Here is a 19,065-nt window from a genome sequence, read left to right as displayed (position 1 = left end):
CACAGGAGGACTGATTTTCGTTTAGCCTGAAAAAGAATGCACTCCGTTAAAAAGGGTGAAAATGTGTTTTTATGGAGAGGGCCGAGGAGCGCACTGCATCATAGCTGGGGGATTCGTGTGATTCATGACTGTGTCTTTTGTTTATGTGAAACAATCAACGGTAAAAATAAAATCCATGGTTCAGTTATCCTAGAAATAACATTGAGTGTGTACATTTAAAGGCTGAACTCGGAGAAGGGATTGCTGTGTGGTACTGTATAGTTTGTGCTATTTAGCTTAAAAAAAGAAAAAAAGAAAAGTGTATCAATAGTGCCACCACATGGAAAGGCCTGAAAGACACTGATGGCTTTCTTTCTGTCAGCCAACACGTCCCCTTGAAAACACACCTTCTAGTTTTAGATCAAGACCCATTAATAGCACCTTGATATGCAAGTGTGTTTAAGTTGTCAACATTAAATGTGTCAGATTGTTATTTTATTTTGGGAGACAGACCACCAAATTAATCAGCTTCATATATTTAATTGAAAACAGCAGCAGTTGATGTGAACATTAAAAAAGAGAGAGAGCAATCATGTAAATAATATAATTACATCTTTGCAAGGGGAAAGTTGTTTTTTGCAGGGAATCAAAATACAACAAAGCATGTTTACTTTGAATATATGGATAGAATAACAGCTTTTGCTCTCAGAAGCACTCCATCACAGTTAGCTGGTGTCTCTCGATTCAGTGCAGTCTCATCGCCATCAGTGGTAAACCCGGCCATACAGTTTCAAGTCTGCATCCGTAATACTATAGACATCTGTTGGTCTCCACACTGGTTGCAAGGGAAGCCAAATGGGTCAAACATGCCACAATCATGCTCGAACCTCCACTGGAGGAGTTCATCTGGTGCTCCTCCTCAGGCTCTCCACGGTCTGCAGGAAGGACCGCAGGGCTTGGTCCTCCTCCAGCGTGGAGCAGTCCTCCTCCTCCTCCTCGATGATGCCACACTGTACGCAGCGGAGGCGGGGCTCACGTTGTCCGGCCCTGCAGACACAAGCTGTGGCCAGAGACTGGGGGAACTCCTCCATCACCAAAGGCAGCAGATGGGCAGGGAGCGTGTCCATGCTGGTCGCCATGGTGAACAGTGGCTCAAATACTAGGATGATGAGCTGTAGACAGTGAAGCTTAAGAGCAGTAGTGGCGTAGGATGATGGATTTAGAGCCTTTTGTTAAAAATGATGGTTTATCTGATCAGCTGTCTCCACAAGTTTTGGTAGCGATGAAAATCTGAAACACAATACTCGATCGTTGAGTGCTGTTTAATACTGGGTCCTGAGGGTTCTGCTTGAGATGCTGTTTTTGCTCTTTGTCCAATCTGCTCTTCGATCTGTTTGTGTGAGCGCGAGTGAAGCCGTGGACTCTCAGCACCACTGAGCTCCTCTTTATATACCATCTCTTCAACCCACTCGTTTCTTCCTTTGGACATCCCTCCACACAGAGCTCCTCTCCCCTCCTACATTCTCAGCGATGACACATTTCCGCAGCTTCCATACCAGTGCACCGGAATAATCTCCCAGAAACTGTTGGCATGGGAACCGGATGGCGATGTTTGGGAGTGAAGAGGCAGAAACGAACAAGCAACACATTTGTATGGGCTGTGAAAATGATGAATAATGGTAAAAAACGCTCCAGGAAGTTATATGAGCTGATTGACAGGCTGAAGCAGGATATAACAAAACATTAAAATGTGCTTATACACAGAAGAGCTTATTGTCTTTCTAGTTAATGTTTGGGTGTGATGGTATCTGGCACGTGAGATTATTATACACTTACTGATATCTGACTCCAAGCTCATTCATATTTTATCAAATCCAAATTCCCAATAACTAGTTAAAACTAGAACTTCTCATATATACAGTAGATTATATATAGTATAAAATGGGCTAATCTATCCACTCCATGCGCTAAGTCTTACTTATGTGATTCAGAACGGATATGAAAAGAAAGGTGGTACCAAGCGTAAGAAGTTAGAAAAGACAGATGACTCAAGTTATTTGAATTCATGTTTATTAATGACTGGAGGACAAATGCATTGTAGTTTCCAAGTGTTCTGGTTTACTCTGCTTTCACCCTAAACAAGATGCACCCAGGTATTAGGAATACGCCTAAGACCTAATGCCATTACCCTTGATAGCTTTAAACTGAAGTTGGTCCCCTGCTGCTGCACCTAAAGAGTAAGAGCGAAAAGTCAAGTACAAATGTCCCTTGAGGATAATACAGTAAACGTAAAGGTAATATCTGAGCCAAGACCAAGGAAACATGAGATCACTACCTTATGAACACATAAACTCAACACACGTGTAGTTTTCAAACAGGAAAGTCAAAGAAGTACATCAGAGATTTCACAATGTCTCATCGGTTTGTCTCGTCTGGATATTTGGTTTGTTTTTTTTAGTAAAATGTAGTAAATCCAACAATACAGGTGAAAAGATTATTGATGAAGGGTGATGTGACACACTTATTGTCACACACAAACAAACCACACGCTCATTACACTGGGATCGAGTGTATTTGAGAGAGTTTGAAGAATATTCAGAAAGTCGTGCCAAACAATACAGGCAGTTTGACGATCAACATGTTCATAATACGACAAAATGTCTCCCTCCGAGCTGGTTTTTCATCTACAGAGTCTCCTCTTGAGTTTTTTTTACAGTTGAATTAAACATGTCCCTTCCTCACCACACCACTAATGTTGAGAAATGAAAAAAAGAAAACCCATCTTTAATGAATTTGAGTAAGTGCTGAGGAAGAAAGGTGTCCATCTGAGTGATGAGTTGAAAACTTCTGGCATGAAATGAAATAAAATCCCAAAGAATGAGGAATTAAGGAATCTATTAATGTCACAAAGGATCCGTCTCAGCCTTTTAGATCTTAATACAAGCGTTAAGAGTAAGCAAGTACCAGCCCCAGTGTTCTACTAGACAGCTTTAAACTAGTCAACATAGCTCCACATACACCCAGAGGCCCAAACATACACATAAAATATACAGAGGCCTCCAACCCTGGACGCATCCAAATGATCTGTATCCGTCTCTCATCGTCTAGGCTTAATTTTCAATCGTGTTTTGCAGACAGATGGATAGTTTCGAGAATTGTTTTTTAGTTTTCCGCTTTAGTGTTCTCTTCATTAAAGCCGGTCGCCCGATGAAGAGCGCCGCTTTGTTTCACACAACTGTTTGGATAGAATACATGTAACTGGAACTGTGGCCAGATGCCGCCTCACATCATCTAGGACTGGGAGTATCAGAGGGAGGGAAGCGGCGATGTTGCCCAGAAACTGTCACTTTTTCTCTTCTTTGTCCATGATGTTGATGGCAGTCGGACGAGTCGTTAACACAGCTGGTCCCCCTCTGTACGCTGCCACCGCTCCCGGCCACGGCAAAGATCCATCTAACCCTGCTTCTGCTTCTTAAGGTAACGAGCGCGCTGGGACAAACCCATCCCCATCACATGGCTGTTGAGGATCTTGGCAGGGAGGAGAGCAGTAGTCACCCATCCCTACAGAAGGAAATTACATGGTCAGCTGGTGGCATTTGCAAATAACAGATTAGCATTCATTATTAATTTCAAACCCACAGGAGAAACAACTGTGAGCAACGGAAAATTCAGGCAACCGGGCTGTTTTAATGCCTGTGCGTTTTTAAACCTTATCTCACTGATGTTATCAAAAGCTACAAAGACAATCCCTTAGTTTTTTTTTAATTTATCTCACTGCAATTCCCTTTTGCATCCATTTGTTATATGTTGTGCATTGGTAGGCAGTTCAAATTAAAGTGACAAAATCTTTTCCGCTTTAGCCATAATGTCATTGAACTCAACTTTTTAACAGCTTCTCAGACAACAGCATGATATCAAAACAGTGGATTTTTGTTCTGACCCCCACTGTTTTTAATCATCTTTTTAAGTAAGGTGCAGTTCTCTAACACCATAAATGCTTATTTCAATGACTTGCTATTACCATATTCAATTCATTACCAATAGATTTCATCTTAATTGAATTCCTTTAAGTTCTAATTTACTTTAAGCTGAACTTTGTTGTTTTTCTAAACGCATATATCAAATTTTAAGTGGATATAATAACTGACAATGAACTTGAATGAAAGCTGCAGTAGGTAAAAAGCAAAAAAAAAGGGGAAAAAAAGCCAGAATTTGAAGTAGAGGGAGAGGTCTTCCTACAACTCAGCTTCTCCCCCCTATGACCTGAAATGACCTCACACAGTCTCTTCTAAAGTCTGAAAACAGAGCCTATAGGATGTACAGAAGTCTAGTTTTCTCTCAGAGCACTTCAATTACAATATGATAAAAGATTATAATGTTTTTTTTGCCCAACTTTGACAAAAATAACCCGCCTACCCCAGGTTTAAGGGCATGGTTTTGACATTGGCCTTCCTCTGTGGCAGAAATCCTGGAGGAGCCGAGCAGCTGCTGAAATCCACTGAATGACGTGTTTGGTGTCATCTGTCGGATCTCAGCAGACTCTCACTGCCATGACACAGATGTGGATTTAAATCAGCTAAATATCTCTTTTAAAAAACGTCAAAGTGACCGTGGTTAGAGACACTACAAACTCTGCTTGATGACTGAGTTTTTTTGGGGTCACACTGATGTTAAACTCCATCACTTCATATTATCTTTATGCTCCCTGGTTGGTTCATTTCCATAGCAAAACAACAACAGGATGGAACATCAAATCAACCATGTTCGGACTGTTCAACACAACCGTATGTTTATGATCACACAGGAATGATTTGAGCTTTGACGGAACATCTATTCTTGATTGTGAACATATAGAAGGTCACAGATTGCCGTCTAAATAACATGCTGGTGAAATGTGGATTATATCTGAAAGATGGGCAGAGCTGTACTGCACGACTGAAGTGAGAGGGATTATCGGATAATCAGAGCAGACGCTGCAGCTTCTGGTTTCGTTAATTGTGGGCAGATGACAGGAAACATGTGTGCTGAGTTTACTTCATCTGCAAAATAAATGTTCACTGCACAGGATCAACATGGCTTGTTTATGCACAAGGATTGATTGACCAACTGTGTACTGTAATGGACGGTGTTGTTATTTATATGTATATCAATAAACAATCATTTATATTCAGGTCACATACTTCAACAGTATCCAACACAACATGGAGAAGTGGATGGAGAAAATGGCCGTGCCTCTGTAACCTCGGTTAAAATAAAGAAAAGTGTGAACTAAACTTGTGTTTGCGCCTCATCTCTGATGCTCATGCCTCGACAGAGTAATTACAGTATTAGGATGCAGACAATACTGCAAGGTAATGGGGCATCCCTCTCACTTATTTCAGAGTATGTTTACCTTGTGATAGATGCTTTAACAACTAATGTTGTTGACACATCATTAATTCAGTGAATGGTGACGAGCCAGTAGACTGCTCCTTTGAAGCAAGTGAAATAGCACTTAATAACCATAACCCTGACAAGGTTTCACCCTGCTGCTGTGACACCTACCCAAACCATTACTTTAGTGCTGCTATAGAGAAACTAGTTGTGTTCGATTTGTTTGACACTTCTGTCTCCCCCCCCTACCCTCTACCACCATTCAGATTGTCAGATACTGAAGGTGCATTTCAACTGTTCATGCTGGTTATATAAATGGATATGCGGAGGAAGGTTTGAACTGCAGTGTGATTTTCAGATCCAGCCGACTGAAGCACTTTCAGCAGATATGGAGTCGTTCTGAGCGGTCACTTTAGGGCACACGCAAATGACAAAACAGTAAAGGTCCTCAGGTGACATCTAATGCTCCATGTCTCCGTAATATGCAAACATTATTAGCAACGGCGAGTTACTTCCAGGCACTGAATAAAAAGCCGCAGAAGGGGAGAGATACAATTAAGTTCTTAATTGTACAAAGTAATTGTACATTTCAAGAAATGGTTTCATAAATTCTGTCTCATCAACAGCCTGAAATGTGTTTCGCCAAGTTCTACAGAGAGATTGATTAACTATGGATGGATAAAACAGATTGTGGTTCCTTTCAAACTAATTTCAGTTTCAAGTTTGGTTGATGGGTGAATTTTTGGCACTCAGCTTTTTGTGAAAATCAAAATGAAGCCCAAAGAGAAGAGTTAAGAGAAGAAAAAAACATGACATGCATTTACATTAGCCTATTTGTGATTCGCTCATAGTATTACATACCCAGACTTACCATAATGGCATGGGGCAGGTAGCCATTGGTCTGGGTCTGTAGCCCCACAGTGTTGAGCTCGGCTGAAACGTAGCGCTCTGGACTGGGCTTGTCCAGCGTAGCCCGCCTAATTTTACTCAGCTTGGTTGCGACAAAAAATGGCAGAACACTCTGTGAAAAGAAGGACACGCATAAATGAACCATGTGTCTAGTTTCATAGCTTTGTAAAGTCACATCACAGTGTTGAGGGAATATTCTTTTTCTCCAGCGTTAAGGATTTTCCTTCAGAATGCCAATTTAACCGTCGCCATGAGCCACCATACTTCATCAAACGCATGTGGGCTTATAGCAGAAGATCGAAGGTTGGTTCATTTACCTGGATGATGATGCCTTTGCTCTTGTATTCAGCTTGCAATCCTCGTGAAAAGAAGTCAACAAATGCCTATAAAAGACAAGAGCATGTCATTAACGCCAAAATTACAATTCCAGGGTGAAGAAAATGGCACTTAACATCAAAAAGCCATGGTATTTCAATTCTCACAAGAATAAGAAAACACTCAATAAAAAATCTCCAGTGTAAAAACGAAGAGGAAATACACGCACAAAGACTTCCTGTACAATATTAATGGTAGGTGTAATGAACTGAGATGATGGTTAAATTGAGCAATAAACTAAAGAGTCACCCTAGATGGATTTGAGATGCATTTTTTAAACTTGAATCGCAGACACCGGGAATTAGGAGATTAATATGACCCAGTATTAAGACACAAGCAAATGAATCAGCAGGTAGAGCAGCAGGCTGTTTGTTAAAGCTAACAAACACACAGGAGACGGTTATAAAACATTATGACACCATATGCTCCTATAAACAGTTTTAATTGGTACACTACCCCGGGACGTGAGTTAGTCACGGGCCAATTTATATTCAACAATTAAAACAGCAAATATGAAAAAGACCAATCCTCCACTTTAGCCACACATCTAAATTAATGCAGAAGTAACCATCTATCGTCATCGTGGGAACAATTTCACCCCCTGGACCACGGTTTATGGCAAGATGTAAACCACTTATGACGATGGGATGCATCTCTATAACACGTCAGAAAAGGTCATAAAGAAAAAAGAAGAAGAGGTTATAAACTATGTAGTGCAATTACCTTTGAGGCAGAGTAGACGGTGAGGAGAGGAACAGGATACATCCCACTGGCAGACGAGATGTTGAGGATGGCCCCCTTCTTCCTGGAAACACAGGAGTATAAGCAAATGCCCTTTTATACTGTATTGAACTTCCTGAAATCAATCCCGGTACGATAAGAGAACATGGCGAGTTCTTGCGAGCTGAAGCAAAACTGCTCTTGTTGTACATCAAAGAAGAGCTGGTAGATATTGATCAAAGATAGTGCAGCATCAATACCGAAATGTTTACAATCTGATGATTTTTCTTCTCCAGTCTGTGGTGCTTTTATACAATGTGAGATCCAAACTAAGAGAGATGGATGTTATAATTTTCATGCACACAAATTTTAGTCGCGTGTACAGGTGGCCCAAAATGTTTTTTCTCAGGAGGGTGGCTGGAGTCTCCCTCAGAGAGAGGGTGAGAAGCTCATCCATCCGTGAGGAACTCGGAGTAGAGCCGCTGCTCCTTTGCGTTGAAAGGAGCCAGTTGAGGTGGTTCGGGCATCTAGTAAGGATGCCCCCTGGGCGCCTCCCTAGGGAGGTGTTCCTGGCACTTCCAGCTGGGAGGAGGCCTCGGGGAAGACCCAGGACTAGGTGGAGAGATTATATCTCCACACTGGCCTGGGAACGCCTCAGGATCCCCCAGTTAGAGCTGGTTAATGTGGCCTGGGAAAGGGAAGTTTGGGGTCCCCTGCTAAAGCTGCTGCCCCCGTGACCCGACCCCGGATAAGCGATTGAAGACGAGATGAGATGAGATGAGAAATTTTAGTGTAGATCTGTCAGGTGCAATGTGATTGGAATACAAGCTGGATTGCACATGTGCTGTTGGGACTGGTGTTATAGTTTAAATTAATTACACAACTTTTTATTATCAATGTCTATCAAAATACGGTCAAGGTAGTTGATCGATGCTAAAATTGATGTTCAGTTTAATTTAAAGAATACTTCAAATATTTTGGGAAATCATCTTATTTGCTCATTGCAGGACATTACAGTGCCAAGCAAAGAAGTAATCAGCATCGTAACCCACATAAAACCACAATATCTTGTTATTACACTTACATATTCTTATGAAACTGGACTTGGACTTGTACTTATATAGCGCCTTTCTAGTCTTCTGACTACTCAAGGCGCTTTCACAGTGTTTGTCACATTCACCCGTTCACACAGACATTCACACTGATGGCAGTGGACATCTACATACCATCTAATTTAACCATTCACACCACATTTACACACCCATGCACAGCACAGGGAGCAATTCAGGGTTCAGTGTCTTGCCCAAGGACACTTCGACATGTGGACCAGGGGAGCTGGGGATCGAACAGCCAATCTCTCAAATGGAGGACGACCCACTCTTCTACTGAGCCACAGTTGCCCAATTTTTCTCATTAGAATATTCCCTAAAATGTTGAACTATTCATTTTACTGTTTTCAACAGTTATTGCATTACATACAATGTTTCACTGATTGAGTTATTGATTTAGACAAGACAACCTCATTAAACTATAACATGATATGATCATTTCCCCAACTCCATTTCATCTCGAAGCCCTGTGTGCTGCCTAATGCATTTGTGCTGGTGTAAAATACTGAAGATTCACAGACCTCAGTCATGTATTAATTAACAGTTTTAACAATTAACAATTTGAGAAACTTACCTCTCCACCATTCGAGGTAAAACAATACGTGTCATCTGGAAATACAGAGAGTGAGAGAAACGGAGTGAACTTGATTAACGTGGGTTGTGGACAAGTGCTTGAAGGTGTGCATTCGCATTCATAAATGTTTGTGTGGGTTGTGTGTGGAGAGGTGGTCGGGGAGGAAAGACATAAAGAAAAAGGAAATGATCATGATAGCAGAGAGAGCAGTTTAAAGAAATATTGAATGACATAAATTAAGTGTAAAGAGAGTGGGTGGACTTTAGCTGCTGCTCTGGGAACTGCCAGACACGGAGAAGAGGGGCTAAAGTGACTTAGTTGCGTCCTTTTGCCCTGTGTGTGCCTGTGTGTGCCTGTGTGTGCCTGTGTGTGCCTGTGTGTGTCCGTGTGTGTCCGTGTGTGTCCGTGTGTGTCCGTGTGTGTCCGTGTGTGTCTGTGTGTGTCTGTGTGTGCATGTCTTTATTGGTCTGCGGGACCAACACTTATATAAAATGCTTACAGTATATATCTATGTGTGAGACAACCTTACAGTGATCACAGTGGGACAAACATTTACAAGTCAATAGCCATTGTCCACATTGTGCAGACGGAACCACTTATTTAAGACAATCTTTGCTCCGGCAGGACTGAATGAAGGAAGTTTACTATATGATAGTATTTGAGAACATTTTCACACCCCTTAAACATGTCATTTCTTTACTCATTTTGAACCTGAGCAGTAAAACGCGGTAACACTTGCAGTGCCTCATAGACACAAGGTTGTAATCGCTGCCAAAAAGTGCCTCAAAAATATCCACTTAAGTGAGAAATACTTATGCAGTCAAGTTTAATTATGTTTCCTCTTTGACATTAAAAGTTACTCTTTTAAAAAAAAAAAGGCTCAATGACACAAACATTTTAAAACAATACCACTTACCTGACACACTGAGGTTATGTTGATGTTGACCATGGTGTCGATGAACTGAAACAAGGACAGAAGCATTACTATAACTTGGGTAGTGTGTTTGTTAATGGTAAATGGTAAATGGACTTGTACTTATATAGCGCCTTTCTAGTCTTCTGACTACTCAAGGCGCTTTCACAGTGTTTGTCACATTCACCCGTTCACACAGACATTCACACTGATGGCAGTGGACATCTACATACCATCTAATCTAATCTAACCATTCACAACACATTTAGCACGCAGCACAGGGAGCAATTCAGGGTTCAGTGTCTTGCCCAAGGACACTTCGACATGTGGACCGGGGGAGGTGGGGATCGAACTGCCAGTCTCTCGAATGGAGGACGACCCACTCTTCACTGAGCCACAGTAGCCCTGTTTGTGTTTTAACATATCGTTGTTCAGAAATGTAGACAATCGTATCAGTTCAACACGTGTCAAGTTAGCTGTATATTACATTTACAGTATTAAAGAAGATATTTTGCTATTTGTTAAAGCACAAAATGGTAGAAATTACTGAAATGTCAAACACTGTTCACCTTAAAGGGACACTATGTATCTTATGAAAGAGGAAAAATCCCTTATATTCTCTTACAAATGGAAAGTTAAACTCCTAAACTCATCATTGCTCAGTGCTTCAGCTTTAGCTTATGGGGGCTAATGCTATCAAACATTAGAGATTATTGTGTATATATATATATATATATATATATATTATGATTCCTGTGGGTGGGACAAACTATGGATACAGCCATATATCTGATACATTATTAATACACTGGTGCCAAATATTGATATTTGTATTAAAGAGATAAGTGTGTATTTTTTTGAATTAGTTTTTTAGTTTTCTGTAAATGATATGGGGATAATTTATATAGTTTTCCACTGGAATGATGACACACGTGAACATGGACAAGTTGCAGTCAGTGTGTGTGTTAAAGAGGCACTAAGCTAAGACTCTAAAGACTTTGTTTTACATCCTTTTATCTCAGTTGTCAAATGCTGTGAAACAATACAGTGAATTAATAATGAATCCTGTTTTTTCCCTTTTTAAGGGTATTTTTTCTACAGTTACACAGACATTGTGATGTATCGTAGATGATTGCCTAGCAATGTACATGAGTTGGTTTGTGATTTCCACCACTATTCCCTACTTGTGCTATTGTTACATAAGGTGACATAGTATAATTACAACCTGTTATCAAATCAAGGGAAAGCATCTTCCAGTCATTATGCAACAAACAGCTGGAATAAACTTCCTGAAGGTGGAAGGTGTAAGACGTTCACCCACTCTGACCACTTTTAAAACTAGACTGAAAACTTGTATGTTCACCTTAGCTTTCTGCTGAATCTTTGCACTTTTAACGTCCACACTGTTTTTATTATGTTTTTATTCTCTTTGTCTTCCTGTAATGCATTTTAATTCATGACATGTTGTGCTGTGAAGCACTTTGAGTCTGCCTTGTGTATGAAAAGTGTTATACAAATAAAGTTGCCTTGCCTTGCCTTATCATTAACAAATTTATTTTCCAGTTAACGTTAAAGTACCTTATCTGGTCTTACTCAGCTGGCCACCTTCATGCAGTTTTATTTGGGCTGTAGCGTGGATCTATCTGCACGAGGGCCCTTTTGCCTATTCAACATAAGGCAGAAAACTGATCCGAGCACTGCCCATATAGTTACCTGGATCAAGTTTGTAGTGGAGCTAGATTAAAACAACTGCATGAAAGACTGACCAATGAATAAAATGACATAAACTATAAGTTCTTCTTGTAAATGATTATCCATATATTTTATTCTTCATATGCCCGTATGCTGCAATCAGTCATACATTCATGGCAAATACAATAATAATAATAAACCTTTAACTTACAGCGTCGAGATTAGGGACGTTCAGGAAGAATTCAGGGTAAGAATAGGATATTCCAACGTTGTTCACTGTTATCAAGAGAAAAAGAACAACACTGTGACATTCAAAACATTACGTCATGTTAAACTGATGGATGAAAAGGAGGATTACATTTCTGTTAAGTGGAGTTCAGAGTGCTATTTCTCCTTCCGATCTTAGGAGGGCAGCAAAGGGCTGAAGAAGCCAGGACAAATTAACCATTATGATAACATGAAAAACTTCCATTTAACATTCAACATCTAGTGGATTTCACAGCATTACTGAAAGCTGTAAGTCTTAATTCAGATTGAATTTACCATCTTATATGAGCAACTAATTCAATTTATGAAGAGTGAGGTGACGTGAGAACCTGCTGCAGTCTTACCCAATACTCCGATCTCCAGTCCTGCAAGACCGTCTTCAATCCTAGAGTAGATGTCTACAGCGCTGAAGTCCGCTGCGATCGTTTTGGTCTCCACGCCACATTTGCTCGCTGAGGTTACACAACATGAAAGATACTAGAAATTAGCGCTCGCTTGTGTAAAGCATTTATGAATGACCACATTACTAACAAATAGTCACTTGGAAAACGGCAAGACCAGAGCGGAGGAAAAATAATTAAACCCTGAAATAATCCTCGTCCATCAATGAGGATATCCATCCCTAAAGAGGAAGCTTTCGTTTAATTGGACAGATTCACTTTCAGCCCCGGCAGGAGGCTTTACTGCCTCATAACCAAAAGCATAAGAGTCCTGCTAAATCTCCACTCAATAACGGATCACTTGTGCAAAAACACGCAATTTAATGCAATATCATTTAGTCTTAGTCATTTAGCTCTATAGGACCATCACACAGTGCAATATGGATGCAACATTTAAGGTTCAGGATAAATGAGGCTAAATAGCAGCGTAGATCATTAAAACTGAACACTATAAATATTATATGCGCTCATACTTAACACATGAAATACATCAGTCTTGTGCCTCCTGGACCACAGGTACAGATTTGACTTGAATGCAAGATGTGGGATTAGTTAGACTGATGGAATATAGAGAGTAATATTGAGCTACACACTGTATTCCACCAGGATTTATGTGTAACTCGTCAGTGTGCACTCATTTTCCATGCCGGGCAAGATTTTTGTCTGCTTTTATGCTATATGCTTAAAAAAAATATAAAATATATATTCCTACAACTCACCAATCGCCTTGGATACGTCATCCAGCTTCTCCTGAGAGCGGCTGATCAGCACAATGGCAAAGCCTCTGCGGGCCAGCTGCAAACACAAAAATCATGTCAACAGGCAGCACTTCACACATGCACTCTGTAGATAAAAGAGTGGGAGTGGCATAAAACAAAAGTGTGCGTTTATAGAATATTAACTTATTCATACAGGTGTGGCAAAAATAGTTTTGTCTCTGTAATCCAAGTTCTGAAAAATTAGAGCTGGGCGATAATTCAACACGATCATTTATCGTCTTCAAATGGAATCGTGTCGCGACGAAATCACATATCGCAAAATGATGAAACATAATTACATCATGTATTTGTTACATGTTAAATTCACACAGGAGTTCACAGATATAGGCTTGACCATGGGGTTATTTCATATAGACTAGTTTTTATCGAATTACCAGAGAACATGCTTTATTGTGATATATGTCGTTATCGAGATATAAACGGACCTTTACCGGGATGGAAGATTTCGGCCATATCCATCCATTACATTTGATTTGTACCTGTGATCTCAATTTCAAACATTTCAGATGTCAAACAAGTTATGTCCGCCTGTAAACTGTGCATTGAGATCCATGAATGCCTGGAAGCTTAAGCTCATATGCTGTGAGGCGAAAACAATCACGCACATGCATCTGCCTGCACAAGCACAGACAGTTGACAGGTTCACTGCGTGGCGCTGTCAGAAAATGAGGTCACCGGTAAGAGGGGGGGGGGGGGGGGGGGGGGTCTTCAGGTTCTGACCAAATCAGTGTCTTTGGATCACTACAAACACAGTTGGCTAGACAACCCTGTCAGTGGCCTGTTAGTCAGTTCACGCTCAGGAAGGCTCCTAGATCACCCGGTGTCCAAAAGGTTTTGTGTTAGAAACTGAATAATGGAGGATTCTTCCAGGCCTCAAAAATTTGCATAACTTGGAAATAAATCATTTAGACAGTTTTTCTTCAATGTGGGGCTATACTAGTCAGGAGGCTAGCCAGATAACTAAGGTTACCTAGCATTTGTGAGTAGTTACTTTGAAATTAAATTAAAGGAACAAATCAAATGTTCACATTTGCAGAAGTACTGTAGGATTAACTTCTGAACAATACAATCCTAAATGTTCCGGCTTACAAGACTCTATATTCAAGCTCAACGTTGTGAATGATTTGATATTCCGTATGTGTTTGACAAAGAGAAACTCCCCTCTACACCCTCTCTGTTGTTTCACTGTGGCCCTCTGTAGTTAAGGTTAGAAGTCTGTAGATATCCGGAGTCCAGGAATCTTACCTCCTCTGCATAAGCTTTCCCAATGCCATCTGTGGCTCCCGTCACAACTAAAAGGGGGAAAAAGGGACAGAAAGACAGAATTAGGTGAAAAAAGTATATATATAAAGTTCTAAATCAACAATGAACATATTAATAGGGCAGGACGTGTTTATCTGTGTTCACTGAAAACTCAAAGCACAAGAGCAAGAAGGTATAGATTCTTTCCATGAACATAAAACTGGGGTTCAACTGTTCACTGAAACTGTAAAAAGGAAGTTACGCTTTGTTTTTGTTTATTTCAATGCTCCTCCATTAACTCACAATTGAACGACAGGATGGATCCATACAACAGCATGAAAAAATAATACACATAAACTAGATGAAAAGGACGCAATATAGTGTACTGAATATACAGACAGCATTAAACTCTGAATACTCAGAGTTCCTAACTGGAAAAAAGTCCTAGTTCATAGCCAACAGTATGTGGACACCCAAGCATTGCACCCATATGTGATGTTGTCCGTCTTATTCCAGGATCAAACAATAGGCATGATGCTGTGACAGTATCCACTCTTCCAGGGAGATTAACGTAAATAGAGAATTCAGATACATTTTAACTCTGCAGAAAAACTAAGCAATGCGAAGAGTGCCACCCGCAGGAACTTTAGCACCACAGACAGAAATCTGACGATAAAGATGTCAGAGTTATGGACAGTTGGACTCACTGATAACTGATCCTAAGCTCAAAATGATTTAGAAAAATAAAATGAATTGAGTCAAGGATAAAGGGCTGGATGTCAGTGTATATAGATGTGATGCAGGAAGAGGTGCAGGGAGAATAGTTGAGGTGAATAAGGAGGAGAGAGAGAGAGGGGGAGAGAGAGAGGGGGGGAGTGAGAGAGGGGGAGTGAGAGAGGGGGAGTGAGAGAGGGGGGGGGAGAGTGAGAGAGAGAGAGAGAGAGAGAGAGAGAGAGAGAGAGAGAGAGAGAGAGACAGAGAGAGAGAGAGAGACAGAGAGAGACAGAGACAGAGAGAGAGAAAGAGTAAGTGAGGTCCTCTCTGTCATCAGTGGCAGTCAAGCGAACGGATGCCCTGGAACTGCCTGGCACAAACAGCAGAAGCAGCAGTGGCCTATTTTTAGCAGTTCCCATCTTTCAGGAGGAACTATTCATCACACCTCTGGCTAAATATAACAATAAATGGATTGGCGTGGGCTGGAGAGTCAGGGCGTTATAATATGTCCCTGTGTAACCTGTAAAGCTTAAAGAGCATCTTGTCCTTGTGAAAACTTCTGTGTGTATTTATTATTCTCCTCTAATTTAATGTTATATTGTTCACTATGGTTTAGACCTACTTGTGCGAGCGAAGTGCTCTTAAGATGGCAATACTGGTGGTTTAGGTCAAGAGCAGTGCAGCCTCTAGCAGGGCTTTTACATTCTTAGCCTTTTAAATGTCTACATGCATAGTGCACCAACAGAAGTTTTTTTTTGACAGTTTAAAGACATACATTAATAAATATTCTTTTTATATATGGTATTTGTTGTCAGGATAAAGCTCAGCCATATCACAGAGCAGTAATTTTAGTTTATTTTAGGCAAATATTTTGTTCTTTTGACAACACTATTAATGACCTCCTTTACTCGTCTGTCTATCTACTCTTCTCTGTCCCCATGTCCCCCTTTGTGTGTTCTTCTTAAGTACAGATGATGCCGAGGTGCTGAGCATCCTCCAGGGCTGCAGCGGAGCCAAACAGAAGGGAGTGGGGAAGGCAAGAGGAGCGAAAATGACACGCACAAACATGGGGGATCCTGGGGGCACCTAAAAATAGCACAGAGAAGAGGAGGGGAGAGTAATGGGGAGTCTGCAGGCCCAGTGATGAGGGAAGGATAGGCTGAGTTATTTTTAGTTGTTTTAAGAATGAACGGTTTTGCAGCTGGAACAGGGAAAAAAGCTTTTGCAGCTGAGTGCATGTTCCCTTCAGTCAAATAAAACAGGACGATTATAGGAACTGCTGTCTTCTGCAATTGTAGGTTAGCCCGGCTAGGTGTTCTGGTGTGTCGCCGTTTGGGTGTGATGGGTGTTTGATGGCCAGTTAACATAATTATAAAGGGCTGGGAATAGATTATCTTTCTACATCTTCTGCACCGTAGATATAAGTCAAAGTCCTGCCCTACTTCCAAACCTGCTTTCTTTCCACTAGAGGAGAAAAGTATTTCATGCAGAAATAATTGGTAGAGAACATGTTCTTTCTACCAAACACTGCAATCTACTGTATGTGTTGGCATGTGTGGAACACACATTTGTAAAAGTTTCAGTCTGTTAACAAAACTGCATTGGCAAGTATTTCCTGCAGCACCTGGTATAAATATCCTGCCGATCCAGTCTATGTCTGATGCAACACCCTTTCAAAGTACACACAACAATGGTCGAACCCTTGAACCTTTTTATGATGACTTCTCTCTTCAGTGAGACACCTATTCATTGATAGGAAAGTGTGAAATTTTTATAATCCAGATCTGCTCAAACGACAGAGAACACAGCACTGCCGCATTGTAGAAATACGAGGCTTGGGCCGGCTTGGACCCGGAAATAGCACTTTGAAAGGGCATAAGGTCACAGCTTAAGGATAGTATGGTCAGCGTAACAAACCACATCTGATATATAATATAGAGTACTATTTAAATGAAGGCACCTACGTTAGCTCCAAACCTTCCCATGTTTTGTATTCGTATGTGTACAGTTTATATTTCCAATGCACATGGACATGGTTTTCAATGGTTTGTAAAGGAGTACTGCAGGAATGAGTCCTAAAACCTAGAAGTAAGTTAGTATTATCGCACCTCCAGTTGGTTCCGTCGTCTTCAGATCAATTCAGTGAAATTAGTTAGAAGCTAGTGGGTGGTGTAGTTTGCTTTTTGTTGAGGCAACCCAGGGCGAATCTTACTTCCAGGTCAGCCTATAAAAATAAATCATCCCTGCAACACTCTGTTGTACATCTGACAGTGTAATGACAAATGATGTCATTACACAGGACTAAAAGCAATAAACAATTAGCTGTAACTGTAAGAAAGCTATATCATTAATAACTGAAGCACCGAAATAGATAGATGCTAGTTTATTATGATACCACCACAATGGTTCTGTCATACTGCCACAGACTCTCACGCACGCACGCGCACGCGCACGCGCACGCGCACACGCACACGCACACGCACGCACACGCACACACGCACACACGCACTTTGCTTTTTGTTGAGGCAACCCAGGGCGAATCTTACTTCCAGGTCAGCCTATAAAAATACATCACACATACACACACACACGCAAGTGAGAGTGAACCTGAATCGCGAGGATCCTGCGTCTCATTTATGAATGGCTCTAGTTCTGTTACATAATCATAATCCGTCTCCTCAATCAAGTCCACTTCACTGAGACAAAGTTTGTGAATGAAAGCAGCGGCGGAGGCGGCTGAGGCTAACGGGCGCCTCTGCCTCATCGGATATTCTGAATCATTTTGCATGTGTATTCCAAAAATAACCACCCCCACCCCGCCATCTGAACTCTTTCCATTTTTAGCCGCACACAAGAACATCAAAGGCAACATCAGCACGCATCCATTCGGGTTTTTCTCTGGCAGCATGATGTGACTGTGACTGCACAGGCTGAAAAGGACTGAGCAGAGTTTCAGTTGTTAATCTGATCTCAATGATAAAATACTGAGTGTCCAAGTAAAGAGATGAATGCGCACATGAAATGATTTAGGATTGGGAAATATACAGTGTGAATGCATTAAAGATTTACCCGAAAATAGACTATTAACAAGCATTATATTCTTTATCCTGTGATTTCCTCTGACCATGGAGGATGAAATGTAATAGAACTAAAAAGGCCATTTCCAATGTATTTCCAAACTTCTGTATGATTATTACAACTTCTGTATGAAACTACTAAAATACTTTTATCGTCACACAGGTAGGCGACATAGTAAAAATCGATCTAACCATCAATATCAAATATGCAATCATGATAAATAAGGTCACCCAGATTAATTCTATAGTATGCCGTAACAAATTACAGAGGAATGGACTTCAATCACCGAGAGCAAATGAAATGATCAAACTTAAATTTGTTGTTACGGTTGATAAATACATATACAGCGGTGTTAAATTGTACATGCGATTAACTTCTAAATAGTTGTTTTGTAAAACTAAATATTTGATTTGAACTGTTTTTTTGAGGTCAAATTAATGTTACGGTTATTGGAAAACCTTTTTTGTTCTTATGGCCGTTTTTCAAGCCTTTATTATAAAGGACAGACAGGAAATGGGGTGAGAGAGTGGGGGCACGCAGCAAAGGGGAGCAGGTCGGAGCTGAACCCGCGGACGCTGCCTCGAGGACCTTCAGTCTCTTTACATGGGGCGACTGCCCTCACCACTGTTCCACCTGCAGCCCTTATTGTGAGTGTTCTTAGTCACAATCCGGGATAAAAAAATGATTACCTTCCCATCCCCAATGAGTATGTTAATCATTATTGGGGGAAATTCTAAGACCCCAGCTTTTTGTACTATGATGTGAACCTTGAACCCCAACATTACAACATAAAGCAATCCCGGCAGTCTGTTCAAACTTCAAGGTTCAGTCAGTGAGCAGGCTGGACAGATGGACAGCATTCAGTCTGATTTGATAATCCCCTCGAGCCATAATCCAATGA

The 19,065-nt window shown here is 40.8% G+C and overlaps 1 protein-coding gene across 1 annotated transcript in view; it reads right to left on the bottom strand.

Moving 5' to 3' along the window:
* Positions 1–2,089: 2,089 nt before the first annotated feature.
* hsd17b12b (hydroxysteroid (17-beta) dehydrogenase 12b) overlaps positions 2,090–19,065 on the bottom strand; it is a 19,481-nt gene continuing 2,505 nt past the window's right edge. The window contains exons 2-11 of the mRNA XM_083918018.1: positions 14,376–14,422; positions 13,071–13,146; positions 12,256–12,363; positions 11,856–11,920; positions 9,956–10,000; positions 9,040–9,074; positions 7,360–7,441; positions 6,579–6,644; positions 6,224–6,373; positions 2,090–3,540 (exon numbers count right to left, since the gene is read on the bottom strand). Coding sequence (XP_083774144.1) covers positions 3,433–3,540; positions 6,224–6,373; positions 6,579–6,644; positions 7,360–7,441; positions 9,040–9,074; positions 9,956–10,000; positions 11,856–11,920; positions 12,256–12,363; positions 13,071–13,146; positions 14,376–14,422 — 782 coding nt within the window. The 3' untranslated portion in view covers positions 2,090–3,432. The remainder of the gene's footprint in view (positions 3,541–6,223; positions 6,374–6,578; positions 6,645–7,359; positions 7,442–9,039; positions 9,075–9,955; positions 10,001–11,855; positions 11,921–12,255; positions 12,364–13,070; positions 13,147–14,375; positions 14,423–19,065) is intronic.

The sequence above is a fragment of the Echiichthys vipera genome (assembly GCF_963691815.1).
Source record: "Echiichthys vipera genome assembly, chromosome: 1".
NCBI lineage: Eukaryota > Metazoa > Chordata > Actinopteri > Perciformes > Trachinidae > Echiichthys > Echiichthys vipera.
This window is presented reverse-complemented; position numbering and strand designations above follow the sequence as displayed.